Genomic DNA, 27,878 nt, shown 5'->3' with positions numbered 1-27,878 from the left:
CAAATATCTCTTAATCAGTTTTGTGCAACATAACTTAGAGAACTTTAGAATGTGTGTATGGTCGATATAAAAAGAAAGCGTTTAAAAATTCTTTCCTACTTCATCCCGTGACAACATTGGTTATCTTATGTAGTAATTGGGAAATAAAATAACATTTTTAAAAACGCTATCATGGGTTTCTAAACCTGACATCTCTCACTGGCTTGAACGACATTTTAAAATCCCTGATTTAAAAAAAAAAAAAAAAATCCAGGGTAAGAAGTGTTCAAGGCCTTTGTCGGGAGAAGCAGCAGCCAGGATGGTGGAGCTGAGTGGGAGGAGGAGTCTGCAGTGGATTCTGGAAGCGAATTGTTCCAAGGCTAGCCTAGCCTTGCGCTTGTTTAATCGTCCCTCCTCAGGAAAGTGTTTTGACCTCTCCGAGGGTTGGTTTCTTCGTCCACAAGATGAGAAAGCGATATCTACTTGAAGATTGAATGAGAGACGTGTGTGTAATGATTTGTCTCATGTACAACCCATGATTGGCACGTAATAAATATTCATTCCTTTCCCTTAATTTTCTGTACCAGGGGAAAGGATCAAGTGTGTCCTACCTAAAAATTCATCTCCTACCGCTTTATGTTTCTATTAGCTAGGATAATCTCCTTCTCTGTTTCTCGCTTTCATCATCACGATTTCATTAGCATATTCAATTTCTCCTATTATTTATAACCCTACGTTATTATTTTTATAATCCTTCCAAGTTATTTTTGCTCCGGTGCCTCTTTGCATTGTCATGAAATGTATTTTCTCCATTGCTGAGTGATTTCTTCAATTATTCTGTTATGTATTTATGTGGAAGAGCATTCCCATTCGCTCCTATTTATCTTTTTTATGGCCCTCACAGAGCATGATTTTTTTTTTAGGGTTGTAATGGCTTTGCTCGAGTGAGAAGTGTTCAAGGCCTCTAGAGCAACCAGAGTCTTGTTCTTACTGTTGCCTGGCCTGTGGCTTCTCTTGTGAAATCTTGGCAGCAGAATCCTTAACAAGAACCTTGCAGTTCTGCTACACTCAACTCTAATTTCCATCCTTTGTCTTGAAGTTAGACTGTCTCATCCCCATGCAGCCCCAGTCCTACCACTTCAGTGGGCCTGAATCAGGACATGTTTGCCTGGCATTCACAAGAGAGAACATTTTTTGACGCTTATGTCATTTGGTTGGTATAATCCTAAAAGAGAAATACATTTTGCATTATTTAACCAGTTTTCCCTTCCCATTCCTACCTTTCTTTAAGGCAGGGTTGAAGTTATAAATATATGTTTTTCTTATGTCAGATTCTGTGCTAGACATAGTCATGCCCATGTTAAAATGTCTTCTTGATATCATGGATATCTGTGTTCTTGATGTTATTCACATTTACTCAAATGAATGAAATCTACACGATAAATAAAGTGATTTTTTAAAAAGATGAGCAGTGTCATTTGCTTGTTGCCATGAAGGGTCTTTGGGGAATCTGAGAATTGGAAGGAAGGTGGTGAGGTCACCAGGCACTTCCTTCCATCCAGCGAAGGAGGTTTCTCCACACCAGGCCCGGGTTGATCAGCATGGCTTCAGCACTGCCACTTGGAGGATGCTGCTCGGAAGCCTTGTTCCACTTCCAAAAAACTCCTTAGACGGAAAGTTCTGTCTTGATAAGCTGATGCTCCCTTTGCATCATGACAGATAAGTTATTTGCAGTAGGCATAGATTCATTTGATTGATGTTTTGTGCTGTTGTAGAAAACTTTTTTTTTAATTAGGAAGCATTTTCCAATTAGCAAGTTGATATTAAGCAGGCTTGCATGTGTTTGAAATTTACAAGCATGAAAACCCAGAAAGCAGCTGTTTGTTTTTCTGTAAAGAAGAACTCCAGTTTTCCTCCAGTGGAGTTCATGCTGGTTCAGCCAACTTTGCAACCAAGTCCTGTGTGTGCCTCCACCCTCAGACCCAGTCCTTTGGTGGTTCAGAAAAGCAAGCGACTCATTGCAACTTTGAAAGAGCACTCAGATTTCCAGATCTATGAGGAATTCAAGGCAGCTGGGCTTTTAAGAAAGACCTCTTGCTGGGTATAAGAAAGTGCACTTGAATAAAAAGAAAAAAGAAAAAAAAAGAAGGTACACTTCCTCAACTCATTTTGTTGAAAGGCACGATTAAGACTTTGCTAGAAAAGACATCTACTCTGTGCTCTCAAGTATTTATGACTTCTGAAAGATAAAGTACACTTTATCTTTCAGAATAATAATACAAGCATCCAAATAGCCAAAGCCTGCCAGGTTTTTAAAAAATTACATTTCATTCATGCCCAGGTATAACCTCCCATCATAAATCCTGGAAATTGTGGAGGAAGGCAGTGACAGGCGATTCTAGTGCATAATGAGAGATGCATGTTTCAGTGCTGGGGATGTTTATGCATGTGATTACTTGGAAGAGGTTCTCTTGAACACACCATGTGTTCAAATTGGCTCTATTTTAAATATAATCACAAAAGCTATGCTTTATTGTATGCATGCCAGGCAGTTTATAGATGTTCTACGTGCCCCCCCACCCCCCACCCCCGAGGCCTCAGAGGTAAGTTTGATTCTTCCTTCTTTTCCCAGTGGGGAAACTAAAACCCAGAAATTCAAGACCTAGCCCAAGGTCACATTCAGTAAGTGGATTGCCACCTTGGACTGATTTGCTGCAGTGCTCACATTCTTTCTCCTGTGTTCATACTTCAGCTCATCTTTGGCGTGGAATTTCTGATTTTTAGGCACTTATTTGTTTGGCCTTTTTGTGTTTGGAGGGAAAGTGTTTATCTGTGCCTACAGAGTAGCATATGGAGGTATAAGACTCCCTTTTATCTTCCAATATTATAGTTCTATGAACCACAAAAATCTCACCTAAATCCTATTAAATCTGATACAAAATAGAACTAGAGGGAAGATAGAAAAGGGAGAGATGATGTATTTATTGAAACCTACTCTTTTTTAATAGACACCACCAGGCTCATCTGTTCGATTGCTAGTTCATTTTGTGAGGATTACTGTTCTGAGTGGCTTCAGGAATTTCTGCTGCTCTATTAAAAATCCTCTTTTACATTTGAAGATCTAGTAAAGAAGAAACTGTGATCTCCTCCTTGTGTTGCTTGAAAATATATATGAAAGTATAATCCCAGATGGGTTCTATCGGCACCACAGCATCTGTGGAAGACCTACTTCACCAACAAACCCATTTCATCCACATACTTTCTAAACAACACAACAGCGTTTATGAGCAACTCTTCATGTCTCTTGTTTGTATGCAGATGATTTAAGTGCACAACTAAACACCCCGTAGAACGTTCTTTCATACTCATTTTCCTACAGCATGAAAAGAATTGGCAAGTGACACGTAGTTCTCTGTCAAACATACGACTGTTTCACTTAGAATATAGAAGACACAGATGCTCATTTACCAATGGCCTCAGGCCACGGCTCAGAAACCCATCAAGCAGGGGGTAGAGCTAGAAACACAGAAAAAAATGTTTAATTCATTTAAAAATATGTATGCCTCGACACCGGTCTTTAAGAAAGTAGTGATCCGCAACTCAGCAAGAGTTATTTCATTTGTAGAACATCAACAAGGCCCACTGATGACCTTCCCCTGGTGTTTCCTTACTCAGTCCACAGAGAGTTCTTCCATCTGGATTCTGGGGTCAGCCTTCCTCCAGGCTCACAGTGATGTTTTGGTACATGCAATGGCCCTAGGAAACTCTCCAAACTGTTCGCTGTCCCACTGTGCACAGAGCCCTGAGATAGTGTGGACTGGGGTTCCTGCGAGCTTGAAGCCAAGTTCAAGTCCAGCTTTGACACCTCCAGATGTGTGAATCTGGGCTCAGTTCTCCCCTATGGAAAAAGGCCTTCCATCTCTCCTGTTGACCTCTCAGGGTTGATGGGGATGGGGGCTGCTGAGATGATGCATGGGAATATTAGAGCTCCATATACATGTAAGTTGATTTCAAATCCTTGACATCTTTGCACAAACTTCCCTTTGCCTCTTAAATGACACTTTGCCTTCTGATCTTGAGTTCAAGGTGACAGAGACATTTTTAACTTAGACTCACCATCTTCTTTGACCTCACCCCTTCTTTTCCTTGAGTTAAGGAGTTTCTCCTGCTCCTTCTCACACCACCTAGTACTTTACTGCTTATAAAATTCATCACAAATGCAGCTGAATACTTTTGTAATCACTTGTTTCTCATCCATTTTTCCTGCAGACTTCAGAGGACCAGTGCTATAGACTCTTTGTATCCTCCTAAAATCTATGTATTGAAGCCCTAACCCCTAATTTGATGGTACTTGGAGGTGGGCACTTCATATAGTAATCAGGTTTAGATGAGGTTATGAGGCTGGGGCCCCCGTGATGGGATTAGTGTCCTATCTAGAAGGGGAAGAGCTAAGACTCTCTCTTTTTACCGTGTGAGGACACAGAAAGTCCACAGCCATCTGAAAGTTAGGAGGAGAACTGGACCACACTGGACCATGATCCCAGACTTCCAATCTCCAGAACAGTGAGAGATAAATGTTTGTTGTTTAAGTCACCCGGTCCATGGTGAATTATTATAGCAGCCCAAGCTGACCAAGAAAGACAGCGGTCACATCTTTTCACTCATGCCTGTATCCTCATGCACAGGGCCCAGCGTAGACTAGGCCCTTGATAACTATTAGATGGGTGAAGTCGTGAGGGTTCTGCCTGGATGTTACACGGAGGTCTCAGACCCCACTTCTCTTAGCGCATCCCTGAGTAGCCCCAGACTGATCAGCCTGAGGTTCACTGAGAGCTGAAGGGTTGAGTATCTCCATGCACCTGTGGCTCCCAAGCCAGAATCTCTGAGCAAGGTGGGGAGTATGTGGTGAGCAAAAGGGCTCCAGACTCAGGCAGCCCAGTCAGATCCAGGAGCACCTGCTGATGGCTGTATGACGTGGTGCAGGTCACTTCCTCCCCAAGCCTTTGCTGTCAAATGGGGATACTAGTAGTTCCGACCTCAGAGGTTGTCATAGAAATGCAGTGGGATGAGGTCTGTCAAGTGCTTAGCACAGAGCTTAGCTCAGCATTGATGATGATAAGGAAGGATTTTTTTTTGGCCTTGTTTTGTTTCTCTCAGGGTAGATTCTTAGGCATCTTCCTCCTGCCTGTCTTTCACTACATTCCTAGGGGTGCTTCATGCAATAAGCATATGATGGAAAGTGTCTGTACTCATGATGGCTAGGTCCTGGTAGAAGATTTAGCTGGCTCTGGTTGGAGCCTTGGTGTGTGGAGGGCTGGAGCTGCTCTGTAAATGGGTGTATTGTAGTCACAAAGGTGGGATCAGTTGACTGTAGTCATTACTTTGGGAGGAAAATCTAATGGAATGAAACAGAAATCTAAGCGATTCCATCTCTCTTTGATATTTTATTCCTACCTGCCTGAGATCATATAATACAATTACAATGGATTCCTGAGCTAGTTTGGCAATCATTCATATTTATATTTAGGTTGTTATTATAACAGTATTGCACTGATCATTTCATTCCAAAAGTAATTTCCTTCTACAAATGTACCCTTGACATCCTATAGTGTGTGTTCAGATTTAATGGAGAAAAAAAAGCAATGTGTTATAACACAACACAGTGCTTTTGATCCTGAAATACACAGAGAAAAGCATTACTTTGCTTTTAAAATTAGAAATGGAAGCCACTTTCTAAATCACAATTGATAACAATTCGGATTTTTTTTTTCAGGGTCTGGAATGCTCTTTTTTTTTTTATCATTTAGGCTCGAGAAAGTATTTTCAGGATATTTTTGCCTTTGGTAACTGGTTGGGTGAACAGTCAAGATTTTTTAAAAGGTTATTTTTAAAAAGATATTTAAGCACTGATCGTTAATAAAGCCATTTGTTTTACTTTAGTGGAAAATAATTTTATTAAGGCTTAAATAAAGTTGTGCAAGCAATTCTCCTCCTTTACAGCGTCTTTGGGGCTGTGTTAATTATAAGAAATGGAGCTATTGGAGGCATTTACTCAGCACACAAACTCCTCATTGTTAACCACGGCTGGTGTGTGCTGACAGCTGCCTCTTAGGGAAATGGAACCCATGGTTAACGGTGGAAAGTGTGGCATTAGCATAATTTTTTGGCAAGGACTGAGCTGGGGCTGCAGCACTGCCTTCCACCCGGACTCCTTCATTAATAGTGTCTTATCAGAGGCCCAGACTCCGGGGCGGGGGGCGGCGAGGGGGGTGCGATGCAGCCGTGTGGCTGTGCTGAAGGTAACCAGTATCCTATGTGAAATGGCTGCTTCTGGATCAAGAAAGGAAAGGATTCGAGTTGCTTATGATGATGATTTTAAAAGGGTCCCTGGAGTTCTCATCGTGGTGCAACAGAAACAAATCTGACTAGGTAGGAACCATGAGGTTGTGGCCTTGCTCAGTGGGTTAAGGATCTGGCTTTGCTGTGAGCTGTGGGTGTAGGTCGCAGTTGTGACTTGGATCCCGTGTTGCTGTGGCTGTAGCGTAGGCTGGTGGCTACAGCTCTGATTAGACCCCTAGCCTGGGAGCCTCCATATGTCACAGGTGAGGCCCTAAAAAGACAAAAAGACTGAATAAATAAATAAATAAAATAAAAAATAAAAATTAAATAAATGAAAGGGTGCCTGAAAGAAAGGCTCTTGAAAAGAACTGCTGGTTTTTTATCAAAATTGACATAGTGTAGAGGTGGCTTTTGTGACATTGACACTAATGCATGTTATAGTTTCCATAAGAGGAATTAGAATGAAAACATTTTTCTTCTTCAGGGATCAATTCAGACAAAAATAGAGCTGCTAATGTCAGACTTAGAGTCAAGAATAAATTATATCCCCAGAAGGCTTTATAAGTTCATTTGCACATTGCTAAAGGCACTTCAAACAATTGGCAAAAATTTTTTGTGTGTATTTTGGAGGGCCTGTGAAGCCAGTATTGGGTAGTAATAGAAAATATCAAATAGTTATTTTAGAGTAGTATTCATTTTTAGTACCATAGACTACTCTCCTAGCCTGAGGATTCTCTTTGATTTCCCCTATAATAAATAATATTATAAACTTGAATATGAAGGATCCAATTGGGTAACATAAGATGAGGAAGTAGCTCCTATTCAGTGAGCAATTCCTGCGCACCAGGCTGGCACCATGCAAAGTGTTTTGCACACATCCTGTTTCATTTTCATAACAACCTCATGATTTAGGTGCTATTATTAATGTTCTCTGATGCAAATGGGGGCATTCATCCTCAGGGAAATGAGGTAGTATTTCCAAGGTCACTTAGCCAATGCGGGGCAGGACTGACATTCGAACCCATGTCTCTGTTCTGGAGCCTGCACTCTTCCCTCGGTCACCCCTGGGCTTCCATTCCTGTTACCAGTGACTTCTATTAGCAGTGTCTTCCTGAATCCATTAAATGATTCCCCTTGGGCTCCTTTCCACCCATCTACCCACCCACACACACAGATACACACACACACACACACACACACACACACACACACACACACACACACACTCTTATTTAGGAGCGACAGTTGCTGCTTAAAACATGGGGCACATTAATAATTCTCTTCACGGCCTTCCGTGTCAGTGTTTCTGGCAGTTCCTTCTTTATCAGGCTGTGTTGGTCTCTGTTGGATGCACGTGGGCATGGCAGTAGGTTCCCTCACCTCCGCTCCACTCCGGGTTCCCAGCCTGGAAAGACAGTTCGCCTCCATGCGCTGGGACCAGACGGTGTCTTTGCTTCAGATGTTCTAGAGCCGTTTTCCTTTCAGGTCTTTGTGGGGCCTAAAGTGTGTGCAGGGATCAAACCTGTATGTCTCTAGGACTAGTAGAATAATCTCCCTATTCATTTAAGTTGAGTGTGGGTCTAGGGAAGCTCTGGGCAGAGGGAAGATTATGCATCTACCTCCCTTTTTACCATGAAAGAAGAGGGGCAGCAGAGCAACATATATGAGGCATTGTTTCCAGGAACTAATATGTTTTGAAAATGTAAGCTCAGAAACTTAAGCTCTGTGGAGTCCCAGAAAGGCCTGGGCAACCCATGTGGCTTCAAGGGTGATCTCTGTGCCAGAGGTGCTTTGTACCTGGCGACACTCAAGTGGCTGTGAGCAGCCCGGCCCCTGGAGCAGGGGCTGATGGGAGCTGCCTGGTCAGCCGTCCCCGGGTACCTGCCCCCGGCCCCCGCCACAGTCTGCTTTGGCGTGAAACTCATGGTGTACAATCTCTCACCAGAAATAATGGCAGTGACTGGGGTGAAGCTCCACCATAAGATCTGTTACTTTTTATTTCTGGAAAGTGAGATTGAGCCTCAATTATCAAGGACCTTAATCTGTGTTTTGTAGCTCAGTGATTCCCAACCCTGACCAGACATTAGAATTACCTGAAGAACTTGAGAAAATACCAGTTGCCAAAGGACTTATCCACACATCATTAAATCAGGAGAGTGAAGGCTGGGGCCTGGCACCCACATTCCTTAAAAATTCTTCCAGGCAGTGGGCTGTGCAGTGAGGATTGAAGACCCCTGAGTGGAAAGATGGAGAGGCAGTGAAGGGGTCTTGCCCTGGTACTGCTACTCAGTACCACCAGTACTGCTGGCAACAAAGCAGGGACTTAGTATGTGCAGCTGTTGTTCTAGGCATTCACAGAATGAGATTTACCCTCATGTCCTCATTACAGTGAGCTGTGAGCTTATTTCATTTTTACAGATGTGTGTATGGAAGACTTTGAGGAGGTGAAGCAATTTATTCAGAGTGGAGTGACACTTCCACTTGTCCTGGGGGTAATTCTGTGTTAGGAAAGTGAGATTTACCCTGTCCATCTGGGTGCATTAAATCTGGTTTTTTGTATCATTGCTCTCACAAGGACACAAACAGTCACTCCTGTGTACTTGGACGTACCACCTTGGCACATTCACACGTGGTCTTTGGTGTTATATTTACACCCTCGCTGGGAGGGCTCCATCAAGAAGAGCTAGGTGGGCAGGCGGAGACTTGGAATGTGTTCTAGTTGAACTGGTCTCAAAGTCTGAGATCACTTGCTTTCTAGTGAGGGCGTTTTTTAAGCCATTAAACCATGGCTGTTTTGGTGGTGGTGGTTTCTACATCTGGATTGGTCTTAACCCGTGGATAGAGCCACGTAACCACGACCACTACCTGGATACAGACCAGCACAGAGAGTTTGGAGGGCTGGTGTGTTGTTGCTTCAGACCCGCAGCCACCTCGCCGTCTCCACCTGCCGAAGCAGAATTACAGAAGCTTGACCTTCTGCATAAGGTTTATCGCATTGCCAGCCCAGCTAGAATTTCTTGGCAGTGTGGAGCCAGGCCCTTCTAAAAGCTTGACTGATGGTAGGAGGGGAAGCATGTGGGGTGTGTGCCTCTCCTTTTCCCCCTAACTTGACAAGATGCTGTAATCCTTGATCCCCCAAGGAAGAACATGAGACACGAAAAAGAGGCAGAAATCAGAGCTCTAAAGACGTGGCTTAGGAAAGAAGTGAAATGATATGCCCCTCCAGGCCTCCAAAAATGACAAGGATTGGAGCCTGGGGGCTGGAAAGTGAACATTCACAGGACAGTGAAGTGGGTGGCAGGTAAGCCCTTGTCCTGCATCCTGGCTCCACATCCTTGTCAGACGTCAGCCCTCGTCCGCCTTCTCTTTTCCAATTTCCATTGTGAACTTTAAGCCCAGAGACCCTGAGGGCTTGGGTCTGATCTTTCTTCCGCACAGCTTGGCACCCTCCATAGAATCCTCTCCAGGATGTAGCAGCAGCAGCCTCTTTGATGCCCGCGAGCCTGTTCAGGGAAGCTCATTTTGATAACAGTGCTCAGCCTTTGATCTCCACAGCCCACAGGTTACCAGCTTCAGGTTGGAAAGTTCTGACAATCTTGTTTATTTTGCACTGTGGAGGGGTAAGCTCCTAGGATGAAAAGCTCTGCCTAAACACCAAAAACATAATACATTTATACCCTCGGAGAATAAAAACTTGCTGTCTCTAGCTAAAGAAATACTTTTTATTCAGGTAGCTTTTCTCTTCCCTTCCCATACCTCTGTTACTAGTGCGAGGTCCTTAGAGCCTCAGTGTTCTAATAAAGCACAGGAACATAGCTGTGGATGCGAGCTCGGGGATCTGCTGGTGGCGGTGACGGTGGGGTCCATGGTACAGGTACCAACACTGGTGGGCCCTGGTCCTCTCTTTGTGCAGAAAGAGATGGTGTCTTATGATGAGAGAGGGAGGATGGGAAAGAAAGGAATAAGCCAGAAAGGGAAGGAGAGAAGAGCTGAGAAAGCAGGGACATTTGACCTGAGCCTGAGTGAAGGGAGCAGGAAAGGACTTATCCTGGTAGAGCAAAGAGCCAGCGTGAGCCGGTGCAGAAGGTCTCTGGCTGACACTAGGTTGGTGTGTTTTGGAGCAGAGAGAAGGCTGTTGCGATCGCGGCAGTGTGGCAGGAGGTGGGGCCTGGGTCCTGTAGTGTTAGAGACCACAGTGTGGATTGCTTATTTTGTTCTTAGAGAAATTGATTTTATGCCGCAGGCTAACATGGCCAGATGAATAAGGTGGCAAGATCCGACTGGTTGCTGTATCGTAGGGGAGAAAATGGCTGATGGATGGAGAGGGGGCTCTCCCAGTTGGCCCAGAGGGGCTGGTGAGAAGTTGTCAGGTGTGAGTAATACTCTGAAGGCTGAGCCAGCGGGACTTGCACACGGGTTGGTACAGATATAGGGGAAGGGGAAGAGGTAGGTCAAAGGTGACTTGGGCTTTGGGGCCTGTTGGAAGGGATGTGTTGCCTAACCTGATAATGAACACAGGAGAGACACAATTTGGAGGATGGCCTAGGAGCAGAGACAGAGTTCTGTCTGGACCAGTGTGGGGTGAGATGCCTGCAGACACCCAGGCTGAGCTGCTAAGGACTCAGTGGATACGCACGTCTGGAGCTGGAGGTCGCGGGTGGACATTGAAACCCTTCTTTTTTAGGAGTTTCTGCGAACTTGGAAACTTTTAGGATTTTAGAAACATTTAGTTATTTGAGCTCCCTTTGATTCCTGAGATGACTACCTGGAGAACATGCTGGAGTGTGTTAGAATTTCTCGAATCCCTCCTGGGGAAGACACGTTCCCACAATGAGCACGCGGGAACCCTCTGCAGCCATCCCAGCTGCATTGTGGTGGAATCATTCTGACCGTCTCTCCAGACTTAGGCAGCCGTGTTCCTGGGTCTTTTCTGCAAGTCCTCTTTACAGAGTCAGATGGAGATCTACTTCCTGTTCATGTATGTTCCCAGCAGAGTGCAGCACAATAATTAAGACCTGGCAAATTGGTCATCGCGTTCACATTTCAAAAGCTCCTGAAAATGACCCAATCATGAGCAGTCCAGGCTGTTGGAGCATCTTGTGCATGAAATTTGGACCCCTCTGGTTTGTGCCGTATACAAGTAGCCAGTTAGAGAATAGCCATTGAGCACATCGTGGGGGTGAGAAATCAGAAGACTGAAAGAAAAAAAGGGTTGGATGATGCCTCAGTGTGGAAAATATCTATCCGTCAAACCTACTTATTTGTCATGCTTGGATCAATTTCCCCCCTTGAGCTGTCCCTGGCTTAAACGCTGCTTCCCCTTTTCAGTCCAATTTCTTCTGTGACTTTTGCTCTCTCCTGAAAAAGCACCCTTCGTTGACTCCAACTAGGACATTAACCTTATTCTCTAATCTGCTGTCTTCTAGAAGTCTTCTTGCATTTCTGGTATTTCCCAGATCTTGTTCTGTTAGGAACAAAATGATTATCTTCACTTTCCCCTATGTGGGCCACATCCTTGGCTCTGCCACGGTCCACCATGTTGCCAGCTGGTAATGTTGGCAGCGCCCAGGCTGTGCAAAAGCTGGAGTTGGCAGCACTCCAGGTGGGTTTTTCAGATGAGCAGATGCCCAAGCACCTTCTGGAAAAACCGGTCTTCCCTCCTTTATGCAGTTTAACAGCTGTGTGACTGTGAGCAAATTAGTGGATTTCTCCAGGGCTCTGTTCTCCTCTCTGGATGTGGGGTAATTATAATTCACCTCTGAAGTTTGAATTAAGCGAATGAATACCTGTAAATCGCTTAGCGGAATACCTGCTACATAGAAGGAACTCAATAAGCTTTAGTTCCTGTCAGAACCCCCCTGAGTCTTTATTCATCAGGAAACAAAAACCACGCACTTGGAAAACACACATGCCCCTAAGTGGCTCTCAAAGAAGACAAGGCAAGCTTCGGAAGCAAGCTAGACTGAAAAGATGAAGGGAAATTGACCATCAAGACAAAGCGAAGGGGGAGTTCCCTTTGTGGCTCGGCCATAACGAACCTGACTAGTATCCATGAGGATGTAGGTTCGATCCTTGGCCTCACTCAGTGGGTTATAAGATCTGGCGTTGCTGAGAGCTGTGGTATAGGTCGCAGATGTGGCTCGAATCTGGCGTTACTGTGGCTGTGGTGTAGGCCGGAGGCTGTGTGTAGTCTGATTTGACCCCTACCCTGGGAACTTCCATATGCTGAGGGTGTGGCCCTAAAAAGACAAAAAGAAAAAAGAAAAAGTCCGCATGGAATAACACTGCAATGGTTCTCAAAGTGGGCTTTCGGGACCTGCAGCCTCAGCATCGCTTGGGAGCCTGGTAGAAATGCAGATTCTCAGCTACTGAATCTGAAACTCTGAGAGTGGGGCCGGGCTCTGTGGTTCAGCAAGGCCTGCTGTGACTCTGATATACACTGAAGGTTGAGAACCGCTGGTCCGAAGTAAACTCGACAGATACTGGGTGAGGTGTAATAGTGCGTGTCTCAGCATGTGTGTATCTGTGTGCTTACATACCCATGTGGGTAGAATGTTTGTAACTGCTGCACCTATTAACCAAGCCTGGTAGTATCAGCAAAATCCCACCAAACTGGAGATTAATTGCCCATTTTTCTTTGATTCTGTTGTCCAAATGGAAATATATCTAGAATACTTCTTTTCAGTACCTTGCATGAAATTCATTGCAGGTTTAAAACTATTAATTTGTCAACTTCTTTTTTTTTTTTTTTTTTAGGAAATTCCACTTATTTGGACGACCATGGACCACCTCCTAGTAAGGTAAGATCTTCGTGATATGAATCCCCTTTTCCTTTTCTCAGTACCTACACCCTCCACAACCCCAACTAGATCCCTCCTGGCCCTGAATTGTTCAGAGGAGAATAGCAGATAGCAGATGTCCAGTTAAGCTTTACTAATTAATAGTCAATAGAAAAAGGAAGTGTGCAAAGAGAGCCAAAATGGTAAGGGAGTGAGAGCCATCATTCCATCAGTAGCCGTAGCTGTCCCAGGCGCCGGAGCCTCAGGCCGACTTCAGACGTGTGACTGCTTCTCCTGTTGGCTGCCTCACTTGCCTCTGCATCCATGCTGACCTACAATGTGAAGTCTGAAGCCCAGCCTCCTCATGCCTTTGACCTTGGGCTAGACTCACATCTGCCCCTTCCTCTACCTCCTGCCTTGCTTGGAATACTCCACCCAAGGCCCTGCCCCCTGTAAACCGGCCTTCTCTGCCAGTCCCCTCTCGAAGCTGCCCTGGCCTGGCCTGCATAACCGCTTTTGTTCTTAGAAGCAACTCCGGCTTGACTTTTAAGGGTCGGCAGAGGCCAGTGAGGTATTCGTGCTATTCTCCATCACTACGACTTTCTCAAGTGCACTGAAAAGCAACTATCAACCTACTGAAAAATGAGAAAACTATAGACACTCTTTTTGACCATTTAAGATGATGCCTGCAAAGTGCAGGTGTAAGCGCCTAGTGAGAAGACAATCAGCCATTAACCTTAGAGGCTAGAAATTTACCCTGAAATTGGCTTGTGAATTGGTGGGATTCGGAGAAGAAAGCCATCACAGTTAAGACCGTGAGCTTTGGAATAAGGTGTTTCTGGGTTCATCTCGGGCTCTACACTATCAATATATGATGTTGGACAAATTACTTAATGTATTTAATGTGCAAAATGGGATTAAAAAATATGATCCATAGTATAGGACATCTGTAAGGACTGAACGAGCTGATATGTGACAAGCACTCAGCACCTGGCATATAATAAGCATTAAATAAACGCTGGCCAGTGTTAACTAGACTAGAATAGCATTAAGATTATTATTTTTTTTTTGTCTTTTTGCCATTTCTAGGGCTGCTCCTGCGGCATATGGAGGTTCCCAGGCTAGGGGGTCTAATTGGAGCCAGAGCCACAGCAATGCAGGATCTGGGATCTGAGCCGCGTCTTCGATCTACACCACAGCTCACAGCAATGCCGGATCCTTAACCCACTGAGCAAGGGCAGGGATCGAACCCACAACCTCATGGTTCCTAGTCAGATTCGTTAACCACTGTGCCACGACAGGAACTCCTAGCATTAAGATTATTGATGAACAGTACAGTAGTATTTATCACAGTGGTGAATGGCTTACCGCTTGGTCCACTGCATATACATCGAGTGCCTGTGATGCTGCAGACACTAGGAAACCATTGTGAAAGAAAACAAGAGCAACAACCAGATGGCCACTACCCTGGAGAAACAAGAGGAATGGAGAGGATTAGATAGTATCTGAGGATAATAATCATATCTAGCTCATCTCCATGTCCTCACATCCTTGCATGAGCCTCGACACACAGGAAGGCACACTGTGACTGTTAACCGGACCATGGAATCCAGCACTGGAATCTGAATTCGGTCTCCTGGCTCCCATCCCAGGTTCTTTCCACTAAGGCCAGGGTTCTCAAACTGTAGCTTGCATCAGAATTTCTTGGAGACTTGTTAAAACATGATTTGCTGGGCTCATACCTCTGACTGCCTAATGCAGTTGGTCCAAGGTGCATTTCTAAGAAGCTCCCAAGTGATGCTGATACTGCAGGTCTGGGGACCACATTTGAGAAGTGTTGCTCTAAACGCCATGAATACAAAGAAAACCATTTCCCTGAACTTTTTTTTTTTTTTTTTTTTTTTTTTTTACTGCTAATAGTCTAGAGATCATGGCATGACTTATTATACAGAGACTATGAATTAATATAATTGCAACTTTTCTTATAGTGAAAATATATTTTCTTTAGTCAATAATGGGCTTAGGAGGGAAACTAAATGGGGGTGGGGGAGAAGAATGGTGTGGATCTCCTGCTGGGTTCCTTCAGCACTCACTGCACTTCTTTCCTAAGGAGGGCCAAGTGAACCCCCACCACCCACGCTGCTCTGCAGGGAAGGGGGTTTGGTGGCCCCATTTGTGGGATCTACTAGCTGTTTCCCTCAATGACATATCAGCCCATTACTTGGGGTCCCAGCTTGATAAGCGGAGTTTTACCTGGTCCGAAGACCCAGGTCCACTTTATGGAAACTTGCCTTCTTGAACGCCATCCTGGGGACACTCTGTGAGTCCGCCTGAAGACCTTGCTCTTGCCAAGCTGGCCATCCTCCTGTCTCTACGCCTGTGTCCTTGGCACCCGGGTTTTGTATTTGCTGGGCGCTCTGCCCTTGCCCCAGCAGGGCTTTCCTTGGCTGGGCATTCTCCTTCCCCTGCAGTCTGGTCTGCACACCCTCCTCCACCAGCCCCAGCCAAGGCCCCCTGCAACACACAAAAACCATCAGGTCATAGCAGATCATGTTAGATCATTCTCAGAATAAATCCAGCTTTATCAACGCTGGTCCGAGTTTAAAAACCATGAGCACCATCTCTTTCAGCAGCAGAAGTTTATATAATACAGGTTTCTTTCACCGCAACTGTGCTTTCATTATCTAGGAGCAAAAAATGCTCTTACCTTTCTAAGCAGTAGCCAAAATAATAAGAAGAATATAAAAATGGGCAAAAATAATATCGATCTGTTACTATCTTTTCATCCGTGCTTATTACTTCTGGCAGCGTGGAAATGAATCCCAGAAGTGATGAGGTCAGGATTCCAGATAAAGGTCCCTTGAGCTTCCCCTGAGGTGAGGCCTTGGTCATTTAGGTCAGCAGCCCCCTGGCATATTCAGGGACACAGTGGCATCCGGGGGGGGATAAGGACTCACATGCGCGGCCTCCAGAATGAACCCCAGCCTGGCAGGGGAAAGCAAGACTGAGCCCAGACCGACCCAGTCTTATATTTGTTTAGCACTCAGAAAGAACTGTGTGATGCCAAGATCGAAAGAGCTGTGATGTAGATAAAAGAAGGTTTTTAAACCCTGAAAATGTACTGAGGTTAACAGGCCAGTTCTCATTTTATTAAAAGTTCAGTTCCACAAGTTTCACATTCCACAAGTAATAGCCATGCAGGGAACGGGGCGTGGGCCACGCAGCACAGAGCCCAGGTCTTCATTCTCTCCAGGATTTTCATGCAAAAGAACCAAAGACCTCTGATTTTGGCTTCTTTTTAAAATCCCCTTTCACCTCACAGCTCACCCCTGTTTTTGATCTAAGTCGTTATTCAAAGGCAGATGTTAATATTTTCTTTTGTCAACCACTTTTTACGACTGCTTTGTGTGGACATAGAATTTAGTGGTTTAAGGTTAGAGTCCTGCTGAGACTGAGCATGTAGCTCACTATTGGATGAATTAGAAGGATATTCTTGAGTACAAAAACAGGCATGAAATAAGCAGTGTAGTGTGATCCCACTGCATAAAAAGTTGTGTGTGTGTGTTTGTGTGTGTGTGTGTGTGTGTGTGTGTGTGTATGTGTGTGTGTGTGTGTGTGTGTGTGTATACAGAGAAGAGCCTGGAAGGATAATGATGTTTACTCCAGACGGCGAGATTTCAGGAGGTTTTTTGCTCTTTTCCCAATTTGCTGTAGAATTTGAGTTCATTAAAGTAATGCTTGGCCAGTCTGAAAATCAGGGGGAAAGGTCATCATGTAAGAGAAGACGAAAGTTGGGCTGCAAACCTGGAGGTACTCTGGCCTCTTGCAGCAACGTCTGCAGTGCTGTCCACCCCACCCCACCCCCACCCCCACCCCCAGGAGCAGCCTGACCTCTGAAGGTGAAGTCCCCTCCCTCCTGGCTTCACCTCACCTGGAACTAGGGCCCCGATGTGAACTGCTGGCGTTGGCAATGATAAATTCTGGAGGTTGCAAATAGGGCACAGTTATCATTCCGCGTATGTTGGAAATCTGATAGGTAAGAAGAGCTGGTCTGAGCAACTCAAGGAAAATAAAATCACCATCCATAGCTGATATCCATAGCACTCTGCTGAGCACTTTGCATGCAAGCTTGGCCTCTATAAAACTCTATAGGAGAGGAAGTAATTATTTAATCCCTGTTTTACAGATGAGGGAACCGGATCTTAGGCTGAATAACTTGCCAAAAGTCATGCACCAAGTATTGGACTTGGGATTCCAGCCCAGGGCTGTGTAGCTCCAGGATTCACACTTTTAACCGTTTCAAGATTACTAATTTAATATAACGACAGTAAATGTTTTACCTTATTTCTGGAGTTTTACCCTTTTATGTAAGTTCTCTGGTACCTTGACTGGTACAGTAAACAAGCTTTAAGTCTCAGTATACTAGAAAAAGAATATTAAGCACCGTTTATCATTGGGTCCAATGGACCTTTTTACCTTTTTAAAATATCAGTCCAATGTCAAAAGATGGAGTTTTTCATTTTTTTCCTCCCAATTACCTTTGTATACATACCCACCGTTAGGATTTATTCATTTACAAACTGTATATAGAGTACATTTTGGGGTATAAACATCATCAAAGATAAAACATTGTCCCATGTTCATTTAGCAAATTGGGATGGTCCAGGTTCTTGTTGCAAAGTCGTGTTTGATGCAGTCCTTCCCCTTGATGACTAACTGCATGAGGACACCGTATTTTCTTTTTGTCCTTAGAAATGTGTGCATCTAGGACATCATCATCTGAAGACTTGTGGTCTGAGGTTTCACGCTTATGATCAGCAGCAGTGGCAGGGTCTTGAGTGCTCTCTGACTAAGCTCTATGCTTATTCTCATGCCTGGGAACCCCTCCCTCCATCGATTTTCTTCTCTTTATCATTCTAGGCAGGAATGAAACATTCTGAATTCTCCACTCTATTCAATGAAAGTTAAAAGCAAACTGCAAAGATGGTGTCTCCAGTCGTCTGGTAAAGATGGCGCCACACTTTAGGCAACACAATAAACTCTGAAGAGAGATGCAATTGTGACAGTGTATTTCCCCAGTCAATTGTTCTCCTGGTCTGCACGGTTCAGTATAGTAGCCAATAAGCTCAAATAGCTACTTAAATTAATTAAAACTAGAAACATAAAAATTCACTTTTTCAGTTGCCCTCGCCACATATCAGATTCTTTGCAGCCGTGTGTGGCTAGTGCTACTTTATTGAACAACATAGAACAGAACATTCTAGTCATCACTGAACAGCCATTTTTAAAGCATATTTGGGAAAAAAATGATATGTAATTAATTGGTAGGTAATTATTTTAGGATGATGAACTAGCAAAGTGTTTCAAGATATAGGAAAAATCATTAAGTTCCCATAATAGATCTTTTTTTTTTTTTTTTTTTTTTTGTCTTTTTTTAGGGCCGCTCCCATGGCATATGGAGGTTCCCAGGCTAGGGGTCTAATTGGAGCTATTGCTGCCAGCCTATGCCAGAAGCCACAGCAATGCCAGATCCGAGCTGTGTCTGCAACCTGCACCACAGCTCACAGCAATGCCGGATCCTTAACCCACTGAGCAAGGCCAGGGATAAAACCTGAAACCTCATGGTTCCTAGTCAGATTCATTTCCGCCGCACCATGACCCAAACTCCTAGATCTTAATTTTTTTAACAAGGTTAGTAGACCTTATTATATGGCTATTATATTATTTGCATTATACATTATTATAATTACCTTATGGGCCTATTATATGTTAATTGCAAGGTAAAGTGAGTTCTATTCTCTTTATTAAAAAACATATTTTCTTTGGCACAAAGTCAAGAAATGTTAATCCATACAAATGGTCAGAACTGCTCAAAAAAAAAAAAAACAAACCTGAAACACTGAAATTGAGTCCAAGGAATCCTGATGGTATATTGAGGGCTAAAATATATTACAGATGTCTACATTTATATAGACAAGTATTTTGACATTTACTACCGATATATTATTTTTGTTTATAAGTATTCAAAATTCTGTTTTTAAACAGGTTCTTTGGAAGAAGGTTTACAATTTGTTATGCTAAGAAATCCCCAAATGAATGAGAAATGATAATATTAATTAAGGTGACCCTTATATGCACCTAGCAATGACTGGCAATGAACAATTGCCCAATAAAGAGTAGTCCTTCTTACCCACCCCTCAGAAAGTAATTTCCCATTAGTATCAGTTAATTATTGAGTGACTCCTTTGTGCCAGGGATCAGGAAGACATGATGAACACTGAAGATAATCCCTGCCATCTAACACTGTATAATCTAGTTGCATCTTGAGGTTTCAAAGACTCTGAGAGTACATGGTTCTGTGGTGGAGATATACATATATATCCACCTGAATAGATATATTCTGAGTGACTCTATATAGACACCGTTGTTGCATTGAGGCATTTGCTATGCACCAGGTTTATGCTGGGCTCTGTGCTGGGTACTGGGCAATAAGGCTACAGAAGGCACAGTCCCTGCCCTCAAGAAGTTTAGAGTCTAGTGGGAAGCACAGGTTAGCAAACAGGCCCAGTCTGATCCATTAAGTAGGTGGCTAGGTGCTATGATAAGGATGAATCCAGGAGTTTCTGCCTGACCTTCCATGTGAGAGTCCTGATGAAAATGGACTGGGAGGAACTTACCAAGTCAAAGAGTCTGGGATCGACAGGGTGAGGAGGAATGGGCCTCGCCACTGGGGTTTGAGGAGTGGTGGACGGAAAACGGAGATGTCCACTGCTTTGAGAAGCTTGGCTTTAGTAGGAAAGAGAGACAACATGATAGCCTAAGAGATGGAGGCCATGTTGGCATAATTGTATAGTAGAAAAAATTGTATAGTGGGAAAGGAGTGACAAATGACAAATTCAGTTCTGAATGGTGTTATGAATTGAACTGTGTCAGATAGGGTGCTGTTCAACCCCTAGAACCTATGAATGCTGTCTTCTTTGGAAAGAGGCTCTTTGCAGATGTAATGAAGTTAAGAGAGGTTGTCCTGGAGTAGGAAGGGCCCTACGTCCCATATGACTGATGTCCTCATGAGAAGAGAGAAACTTGGAGACGGAGACAGAGACACATGGGGAGAATGCCACGTGATGATGGAGGCAGAGATTGGAGATAAACGGTCAAAGCCAAGGAACACCCAAGGATTGCAGGCAGCCACCAGAATCTAGGAGAGAGGCCCAGAGCACATTCTCCCTCTGAACCTCCAGGAAGGAATTAACCCTACTGACACCTTCATTTCAGACTCCTGGCCTCCTGAACTGGGAGAGAATACATTTCTTTTGCGTTCAGCTACCCAATTTGCGATGCTCTGTTATGGCAGCCCTAGGAAGTAACTCAAATGAGTTGAGTTGAATATCTTCACTTACCAGGATGGCATGGTGTTATGCCCTGGCAGGCATTATTTGGTTTTATTTAAACCATCCTGAAACCATCCTTAGAAGTCTGTCATTGGAATAATTTAAGTGTAGGGTCATATTTTTTCTAACATTCAATACTGCTCACATTTCCCCCCAACATTCTTCATTTTTCTTTGTAATTTTTTTCTTTATAATTCTTACGTCTTTAGCTATTTTATTATCCCAAATTTCTTCTGTTTGAAATTCATTTCTGCTGTTCAAATTGTGGTTTTAAGTATTCAAAAATCAGAGTTTCTCTCATGGCTCAGCGGGAAACGAAACTGACTAGTGACCATGAGGATACGAGTTTGATCCCTGTCTTTGCTCAGTAGGTTGGGGATCTGGCATTGCCGTGAGCTGAGGTGTGGGTCGCAGACGCGGCTCAGATCTGGTGTTGCTGTGGCTGTGGCACAGGCTGGTGGCTGCAGCTCTGATTTGACCCCTAGCCTGGGAACCTCCATGTGCCACGAGTGTGGCCCTAAAAAGACAAGAAAATAAAGTCAAAATCATTTTATATTACATCATCTTTTTTCTCTGGAAAGCACCTCAGCAACAATTCATTTGGGAAGTTCCTTAAAGAAAATTTCCTATTTTCACAAGACCAAGGGCCATGAGAGCAACAAGGTAAAACAGTATAGAAGAAATCTGTTGCCCTTTAAAAAATATGTCCCTTTGTGTGTGTGTGTGTGTGTGTGTGTGTGTGTGTGTATGTGACTATGCCCACATCACGTGGAAGTTCCTGGGCCAAGGATCGAACCTGTGCCACAGTACCAACCCAAATCACGGAAGTGACAACACCAGATCCTTAACCTGCTGCACCACGAAGGAACTCCTGAAAAATATTTCCCTATTTCTATCAGACACTTCTGAGCTGCCATTTAACTGCTACCAGTAAGTCCCTAAGAAATACTGCATGTTTGTTTCTGTTAGATTTTTTTTTTTTTTTGCCCTTGCAATAACTCCTTTAAACTTGGAGATAGATTTGCTGAAAGAATTTTTTTTTTTTTTTTTTTTTTTTTTTTTGTCTTTTTAGGGTTGCTCCTGCAGCATATGGAAGTTCCCAGGCTAGGGGTCCAATAAGAGCTGCAGCTGTTGGGTTACACCACAGCCACAGCAACACGGGATCCTTAACCCCCTGAGCAAGACCAGGAGTCGAACCCGAGTCCTCATGGATACTAGTCGGGTTCATTACCACTGAGCCATGATGGGAACTCCTGAAAGATGTTTTACCGGATGTTCTCTGGTAAAGAAACTATGATTTCTATTCCTTGCTTGGAGCCTATGGAGGAAAATCCACATATCCAGGAACATAGTAGAGAAGTGACTTCCAGAAGATCCTGGGAGTACAATTACTGTCAGGTGTCTTGGCCAAGCACCAGCCAACATGGAGAGGGTTTCTGCATCCCAGACTCCCCTTTTCCCCCGAGGGCAGGGTTGCTCAGTTTTATGTCCACATACCGTCTCTCCTTTGACCAGAACCACTTTTTACTTGGAAGAATAGAGATTCAAGAGGAAAAGAACTTTCTTATTTCCTTCCCCCCAAACCTCAACACCTATAGTCAGGATATAGGGCGTAACCATCCACCTTGTTTCCCTCTTGGCTGGGAGGACCTGCAAGAAGCAAGTGAATCCCGGGCACAGAATAAGGCCATGTGCTGGGCCCACCTTTTCTGCCTGTTTCCATCCCCACAGCAATTCCCAAAGCCATCACTGCCAAGAAGGAGGCCCCCCTTTCACCCTGCTGTAAATAACATCAGATGTGGTTAAATATTCACATTATCTGATTTTCTTTCAGGAAAAAAATTGGCATCTTTTTGTTTATTTTTAGATTAAAATATTTAAAATCCTTATTTTTATTTATTTTTGACTTTCTGTCTTTTCTACAGCCTCACCGGCGGCATATGGAGGTTCCCAGGCTAGGGGTCCTACGCCAGCGCCACAGCAACAAGGAACCCGAGCCGTGTCTGTGACCTACACCACTGCTCACGGCAACGCCATAAAATCGTTATTTTTAAATTAAAATATTTACTATTTTAACTTTTGAATTATCTAATGACTTATTTTTTAAAAGTTTGTTTCTTCATATTTTTTACCAGAAACAATGAAGCTTCTTTAGAGTCATTTTTAAATCATGAAATATTCCGAACACAAAAAATTAGGGGAACCAATAATACATACATGCCTGGTATACCCAGTATACCCACCCCTTAGATTTAAAACATGTTACTATTTTAACGTGCCAGATTCTTCATGCTGACTTTTGTATTTATTCTTAGTGGCTCGGAGGCTGAGGAGCACAGATTTTAGAATCAGACTTCAGATCAGATCCTAGCTATGTGACTAGTTACCCTGCAATAAATACTTCACCCCTTTGGACTTCAGTTTTCTGTTTCTCGAAGAGGAAACTCCTATCTACCTTTTAAAGATGTAAGGCTTAAATGTGATAAATGGAAGGCACTTAGCATGATGCCAGACAGAGGTAAGCGCTCAGCACTGGGGCCTTAATTCTGTAGGTCTTTATATAGCTCTTCTGGATCCTGGTAGCTCAATTTGCTATAAGGTAGAGTGAGCCTTGCTTCTAACCCTGCACCCCTATTTTCTTTGGTTTTTTTTTTTTTTTTTTTTTTTTTCCCACTGTACAGCAAGGGGGTCAGGTTATCCTTACATGTCTACACTGCAATTACAGTTTTTCCCCCACCCTTTCTTCTGTTGCAACATGAGTATCTAGACATAGTTCTCAATGCTATTCAGCAGGATCTCCTTGTAAATCTATTCTAGGTTGTGTCTGATAAGCCCAAGCTCCTGATCCCTCCCACTCCCTCCCCCTCCCATCAAGCAGCCACAAGTCTCTTCTCCAAGTCCATGATTTTCTTTTCTGAGGAGATGTTCATTTGTGATGGATATTAGATTCCAGTTATAAGTGATATCATATGGCATTTGTCTTTGTCTTTCTGGCTCATTTCACTCAGTATGAGATTCTCTAGTTCCATCCATGTTGCTGCAAATGGCATGATGTCATCCTTTTTTATGGCTGAGTAGTATTCCATTGTGTATATATACCACCTCTTCCGAATCCAATCATCTGTTGATGGACATTTGGATTGTTTCCATGTCCTGGCTATTGTGAATAGAGCTGCAGTGAACATGCGGGTGCATGTGTCTCTTTTAAGTAGAGCTTTGTCCGGATAGATGCCCAAGAGTGGGATTGCAGGGTCATATGGAAGTTCTATGTATAGATTTCTAAGGTATCTCCAAACTGTTCTCCATAGTGACTGTACCAGTTTACATTCCCACCAGCAGTGCAGGAGGGTTCTCTTTGGGTTTTTAAAAGCAATTAATTACATGTCCGTCGGATACCATCTCTTAACTCACAAAACCTTTCAGGTCCTGAGGTTGTTGGTTATCCCTCCTTTTATTTCCTGGGCTAGTTCAGCACGCCACGCAAGGCCTTCCACCAGCCCCTTGCCATTTAGCTTTTATTAGAATGCATACACCTGACTTTACCCAACGTCCTTTTTAAAAACTACAAAAGTGAAGCTGCTTTTCACTTTATGGAAGAATCAATTGCACTGGGTAATAGATTTGTGTTTAATGATTCATGATAAATATATTAGGTTTAGAGAAAGAGAGAACTAGCAGGACACAATGAGGCAGAGAGTCGGGAATCAGTTTCACTCTGATGAGCATGACCTTGAAGACATCCCTTCACCCTTTCATTTTGTTGATCATTGCAAATGATAGGAAAATTAATGACTTGAATATTTTATTTTTAAATAACTCTGAGAGCATCTGAGCTCGGTGTGTACTATAAAGAAGTTTATGCTTTGGTGTTTTATTTGAGATGGGTAATTAATAGCTTAGAAGGTAAAAAAAAAAAAAAATCAGCCTTACATAATCTTATCCCAAAGTCACCTGTATTCCTGCTTCACCCTTCCTTTGCACTTTTCACAGCTCTCAGCTATTAACGTGGACGTCTTTGGCCCAGCTGGTGGCCTCCTGAGATTTCGACTTGCAGTGGAGGTCTTTGTCCAAGTTCAGAGACAGTAATGCTAAATTTATCAATTTTATGAGCATGTAATGTGTTCTCTCTTTCCAAAAAGTACATAATGAATCCATTTCTTCCGCAACAAGTATTTAGTGCCATTAAGCACATCTTCCTCTTCTTTTTTTTTAATTAAAAAAATTTGTCAAACCACAAGTTCAAAAATATGTGGTTTATGTAATTGTTCTTTTAGCATCTGCCTTACCCCACTCCCCAAGCCCCAAGGGCCAGTTATCCTTGATAAGATGTTCTCCAGATCTCATCCAAAGCAGCACCAGTTATGGTTATGGACTGAAACATGCTGGGTTTGGGCTGCCTTTAACAAAAACGAAGGGTTTTAAATGAAGCATGAAAATTTGAAACTGCATATTGTTGTTGGAGAACGTAGTTAATCAAGAAATTGCTTTAGCAAATTAAGAGAACCCAAGCCACCATTCTTTGGCAGGGTAACAGTCGCCTCAGGGTTTTCAAAGTTGTATAACAGTTCTCAATATAGATACCTAATTCTTTTTGTTTGTTCGTTTGATTTCCTCCTTGACTATCTGATCATTTTTGTTTGTTTGTTTTAAAAATTATACATGTCCCTATTTTATTTTGATTTGGAAAGTACAGAAGATTCTAGAGTAGCAGGAAAAAATAATCACCCATAATGCCACCACACCTTAGGCCAACCATAATGAAGAATTCTTCAGAATTCTGTCCATTAAGAGTACTGAATTGTCTTGGAGTTCCCAGGTGGTGCAGTGGGTTAGGGACCCAGCATTGTAACCGCTGTGGCTCGAGTTCGATCTGTGGCCCTGAAACTTCTCTATGCCCCCCCCCCAAGAATATTAAAGTCTTATGTACCATTTGTTTGCCAGTCCTTGTATGCAATGTTAATCAGTTGTGCATGCACATAATGCACAGAATTTAAAGCACCAAATGGCTCGTTAGCTTATTGTGAAAAAGTGAACCCTGACCACACCCTTCCTCATTACTTTTTGCTCTACTTGAAACTCTTTTAACTGAGCCTTTAGTGCTAGTTTTCATGTCTCTGAGTAACTGGCTTATGTTGCTTCCTCGTGGTTTTTCTCACCTTTAGGCACTGTCCACTGTCTAACTTCTGTGAACAGAAGGATTTTTCTTGTTCACTGAAGCCCACTGGCAACACTACACAAGCACCCTTCCCATCACCCTCTGAACTGAGGGTGTGTTATGTGGGGTAAATCAGGAATCTCTGCTTTTATTCTTTTTTGGTCTTTTTACTATTTCCTGGGCCGCTCCCGCAGCATATGGAAGTTCCCAGGCTAGGGGTTGAATCGGAGCTGTAGCCACCGGCCTACGCCAGAGCCACAGCAATGCAGGATCCGAGCCGTGTCTGCAACCTACACCACAACTCACGGCAACGCCGGATCGTTAACCCACTGAGCAAGGGCAGGGACCGAACCCGCAACCTCATGGTTCCTAGTTGGATTCGTTAACCACTGCGCCACGACGGGAACTCCCTGCTTTTATTCTTGAGACTAGTAAATGGTAAAATGGCAGCTGAGCCATTATGAAGTTTCCTTTACTGTTTTTTTGTTTTCTTTCTAACAAGTAATTGTCCTGTTTTACAAATTCGTTTTCATACTTTTCTCTGATCCCCGTGTTATCCTCAAACCCTCTTCCGGTTGGGTAAATATCCTCTTGGTGTCTCCAAACACATCAGCGTTGAGTTGCTGCAGCCACTCCTTGGCCTCCTCACCTGTTCCCTTCTGGGCTGGTTGCACTCAGCCTCCTGCTCATATATGCCTTGGGAGCTCCTGCCACTCTCTTGTTTTCTTATGTTGTATTAGTTTCCTGTTGCTGCTGTAACAACCTATTAGAAACTTAGTGGCTTAAGGCAATAAAGACATGTTACCTTCTAATTCTGGAGGTTAGAAGTCTGAAGTGGATCTCACTGAGCTAAAATCAGGGAATCAGCAGGGCTCTTCTGGAAGCTCTAAGAGAGAATCCATGTCCTCGCCTTTTCCATCTTCTAGAGACCACCCTCATCTTTCTCTCGTGACTCCTTTTCCATCTACATAGCCAGCATTATAGCATCTTCAGTCTCCATCTCTGTTTCTCCTCTCTCTCTCTTCCACTCGTAAGGACCCTTGTGATTAAATTGGGTCCACTTGAGTAACCCAGGATAATCTCCTTGTTGAAAGATCTCTTTCGTGGAATTCCTTGGTGGCCTAGCAGTTCAGGATCCGACACTGTCTCTGCTGTGGCAAGGTTTCTATCCTTGGCCCAGATCCACATCCTGCAGGTGTAGCCAAAAAAAAAAAAAAAAATCTTTTGTGATGTAAGGTGCCATGTTTACAGACTTGGGAAATGACTTAGACATCCTTATAGGAGTAGGGGATTATTCTGCTTTCTACACATATCTGTCTCTTTCTCTAGCCTCCAGTAGCTTCTTGAGAAAAGGTACATGGATGGAAATCCTCTGAAATATTGCACTTCTGAAAAGTCTTTATTCTCTCCTTGATTAATTGTATGACAGGGTATAATACTAGATTGGGACATTTTATTAATCAAGATAGGCTAAGAGTGATGCAAAATCTCAGTGGCTGTATACATCAGAGTTTGTATCTTGCTTATATAAGATCCTCAGCAAGTTCAGTGGGTCCTCTGGTTTTTAGGGAAGCTCACTTCAGGAGCTTACTCAGGGATTGCACTGTTTTCCTTCATGGCTGCACCATCTCAGCTTGGACCTCCATGTCATTGTGGTAGGGCAGAGAGGAGCTGAAGGGGCGTGTGAAGTCTTTTCACTCCTTTATCCTGGAAATGACTCATGGCAATTCTGTGAGCTGTCCATTGGTCACAAGGCCCTGCTCAACAGCAAGGGGACTGGAAAATAGAGCACATAGGTACCGTGAGCCTGTGTCTCTGCCCAAATCCTTTTCCTTCCGAATGGTCAGGTCCTTCTCCTTTATTCCAGCTTCCAGTATTTCGGTTGAGTAGGCAAACTCTTGACCTTAGAGGAAAATCTAATCTGTCTCTATGGAAGCTTCTTATTTCTAGTACTCTAAAATTTTATAATTTTGTGCCTAGTATGTGTCATTTTTCAGCTATTATTGTTGATCCTCAGTAGACCTTTTGATCAGGAAACTGATATCCTGTTCTGGGATATTTGCATGACTATGTCCACTGATGCTTTTTTCTGCTGCATTTTCTCTTTCTGTCTTTCTGAATCTCCTCTTATTTGGATGTTGAACCTCCAAGACTAGTTGTTTATATTTCTCGTTTTTGTCCCTCTTATTTTTATTTTCTTTGTCTTTTTGCTCTATGGTATGGAAGAGTTTCTCA

At 43.4% G+C, this 27,878-nt stretch overlaps 1 protein-coding gene across 4 annotated transcripts in view; it reads left to right on the top strand.

The window, feature by feature from the left end:
* The window catches only part of UST (uronyl 2-sulfotransferase), a 297,667-nt gene that overhangs the window by 104,591 nt on the left and 165,198 nt on the right, over positions 1 to 27,878 (top strand). For all 4 annotated transcript variants that reach the window (XM_021086995.1, XM_021086988.1, XM_021086998.1 and 1 more), the window contains exon 2: positions 13,075 to 13,118. In XM_021086995.1, the coding sequence (XP_020942654.1) occupies positions 13,075 to 13,118 (44 nt within the window). The remainder of the gene's footprint in view (positions 1 to 13,074; positions 13,119 to 27,878) is intronic.

This window comes from Sus scrofa, chromosome 1, assembly GCF_000003025.6.
Source record: "Sus scrofa isolate TJ Tabasco breed Duroc chromosome 1, Sscrofa11.1, whole genome shotgun sequence".
Taxonomy (NCBI): Eukaryota; Metazoa; Chordata; class Mammalia; order Artiodactyla; family Suidae; genus Sus; species Sus scrofa.
This window is presented reverse-complemented; position numbering and strand designations above follow the sequence as displayed.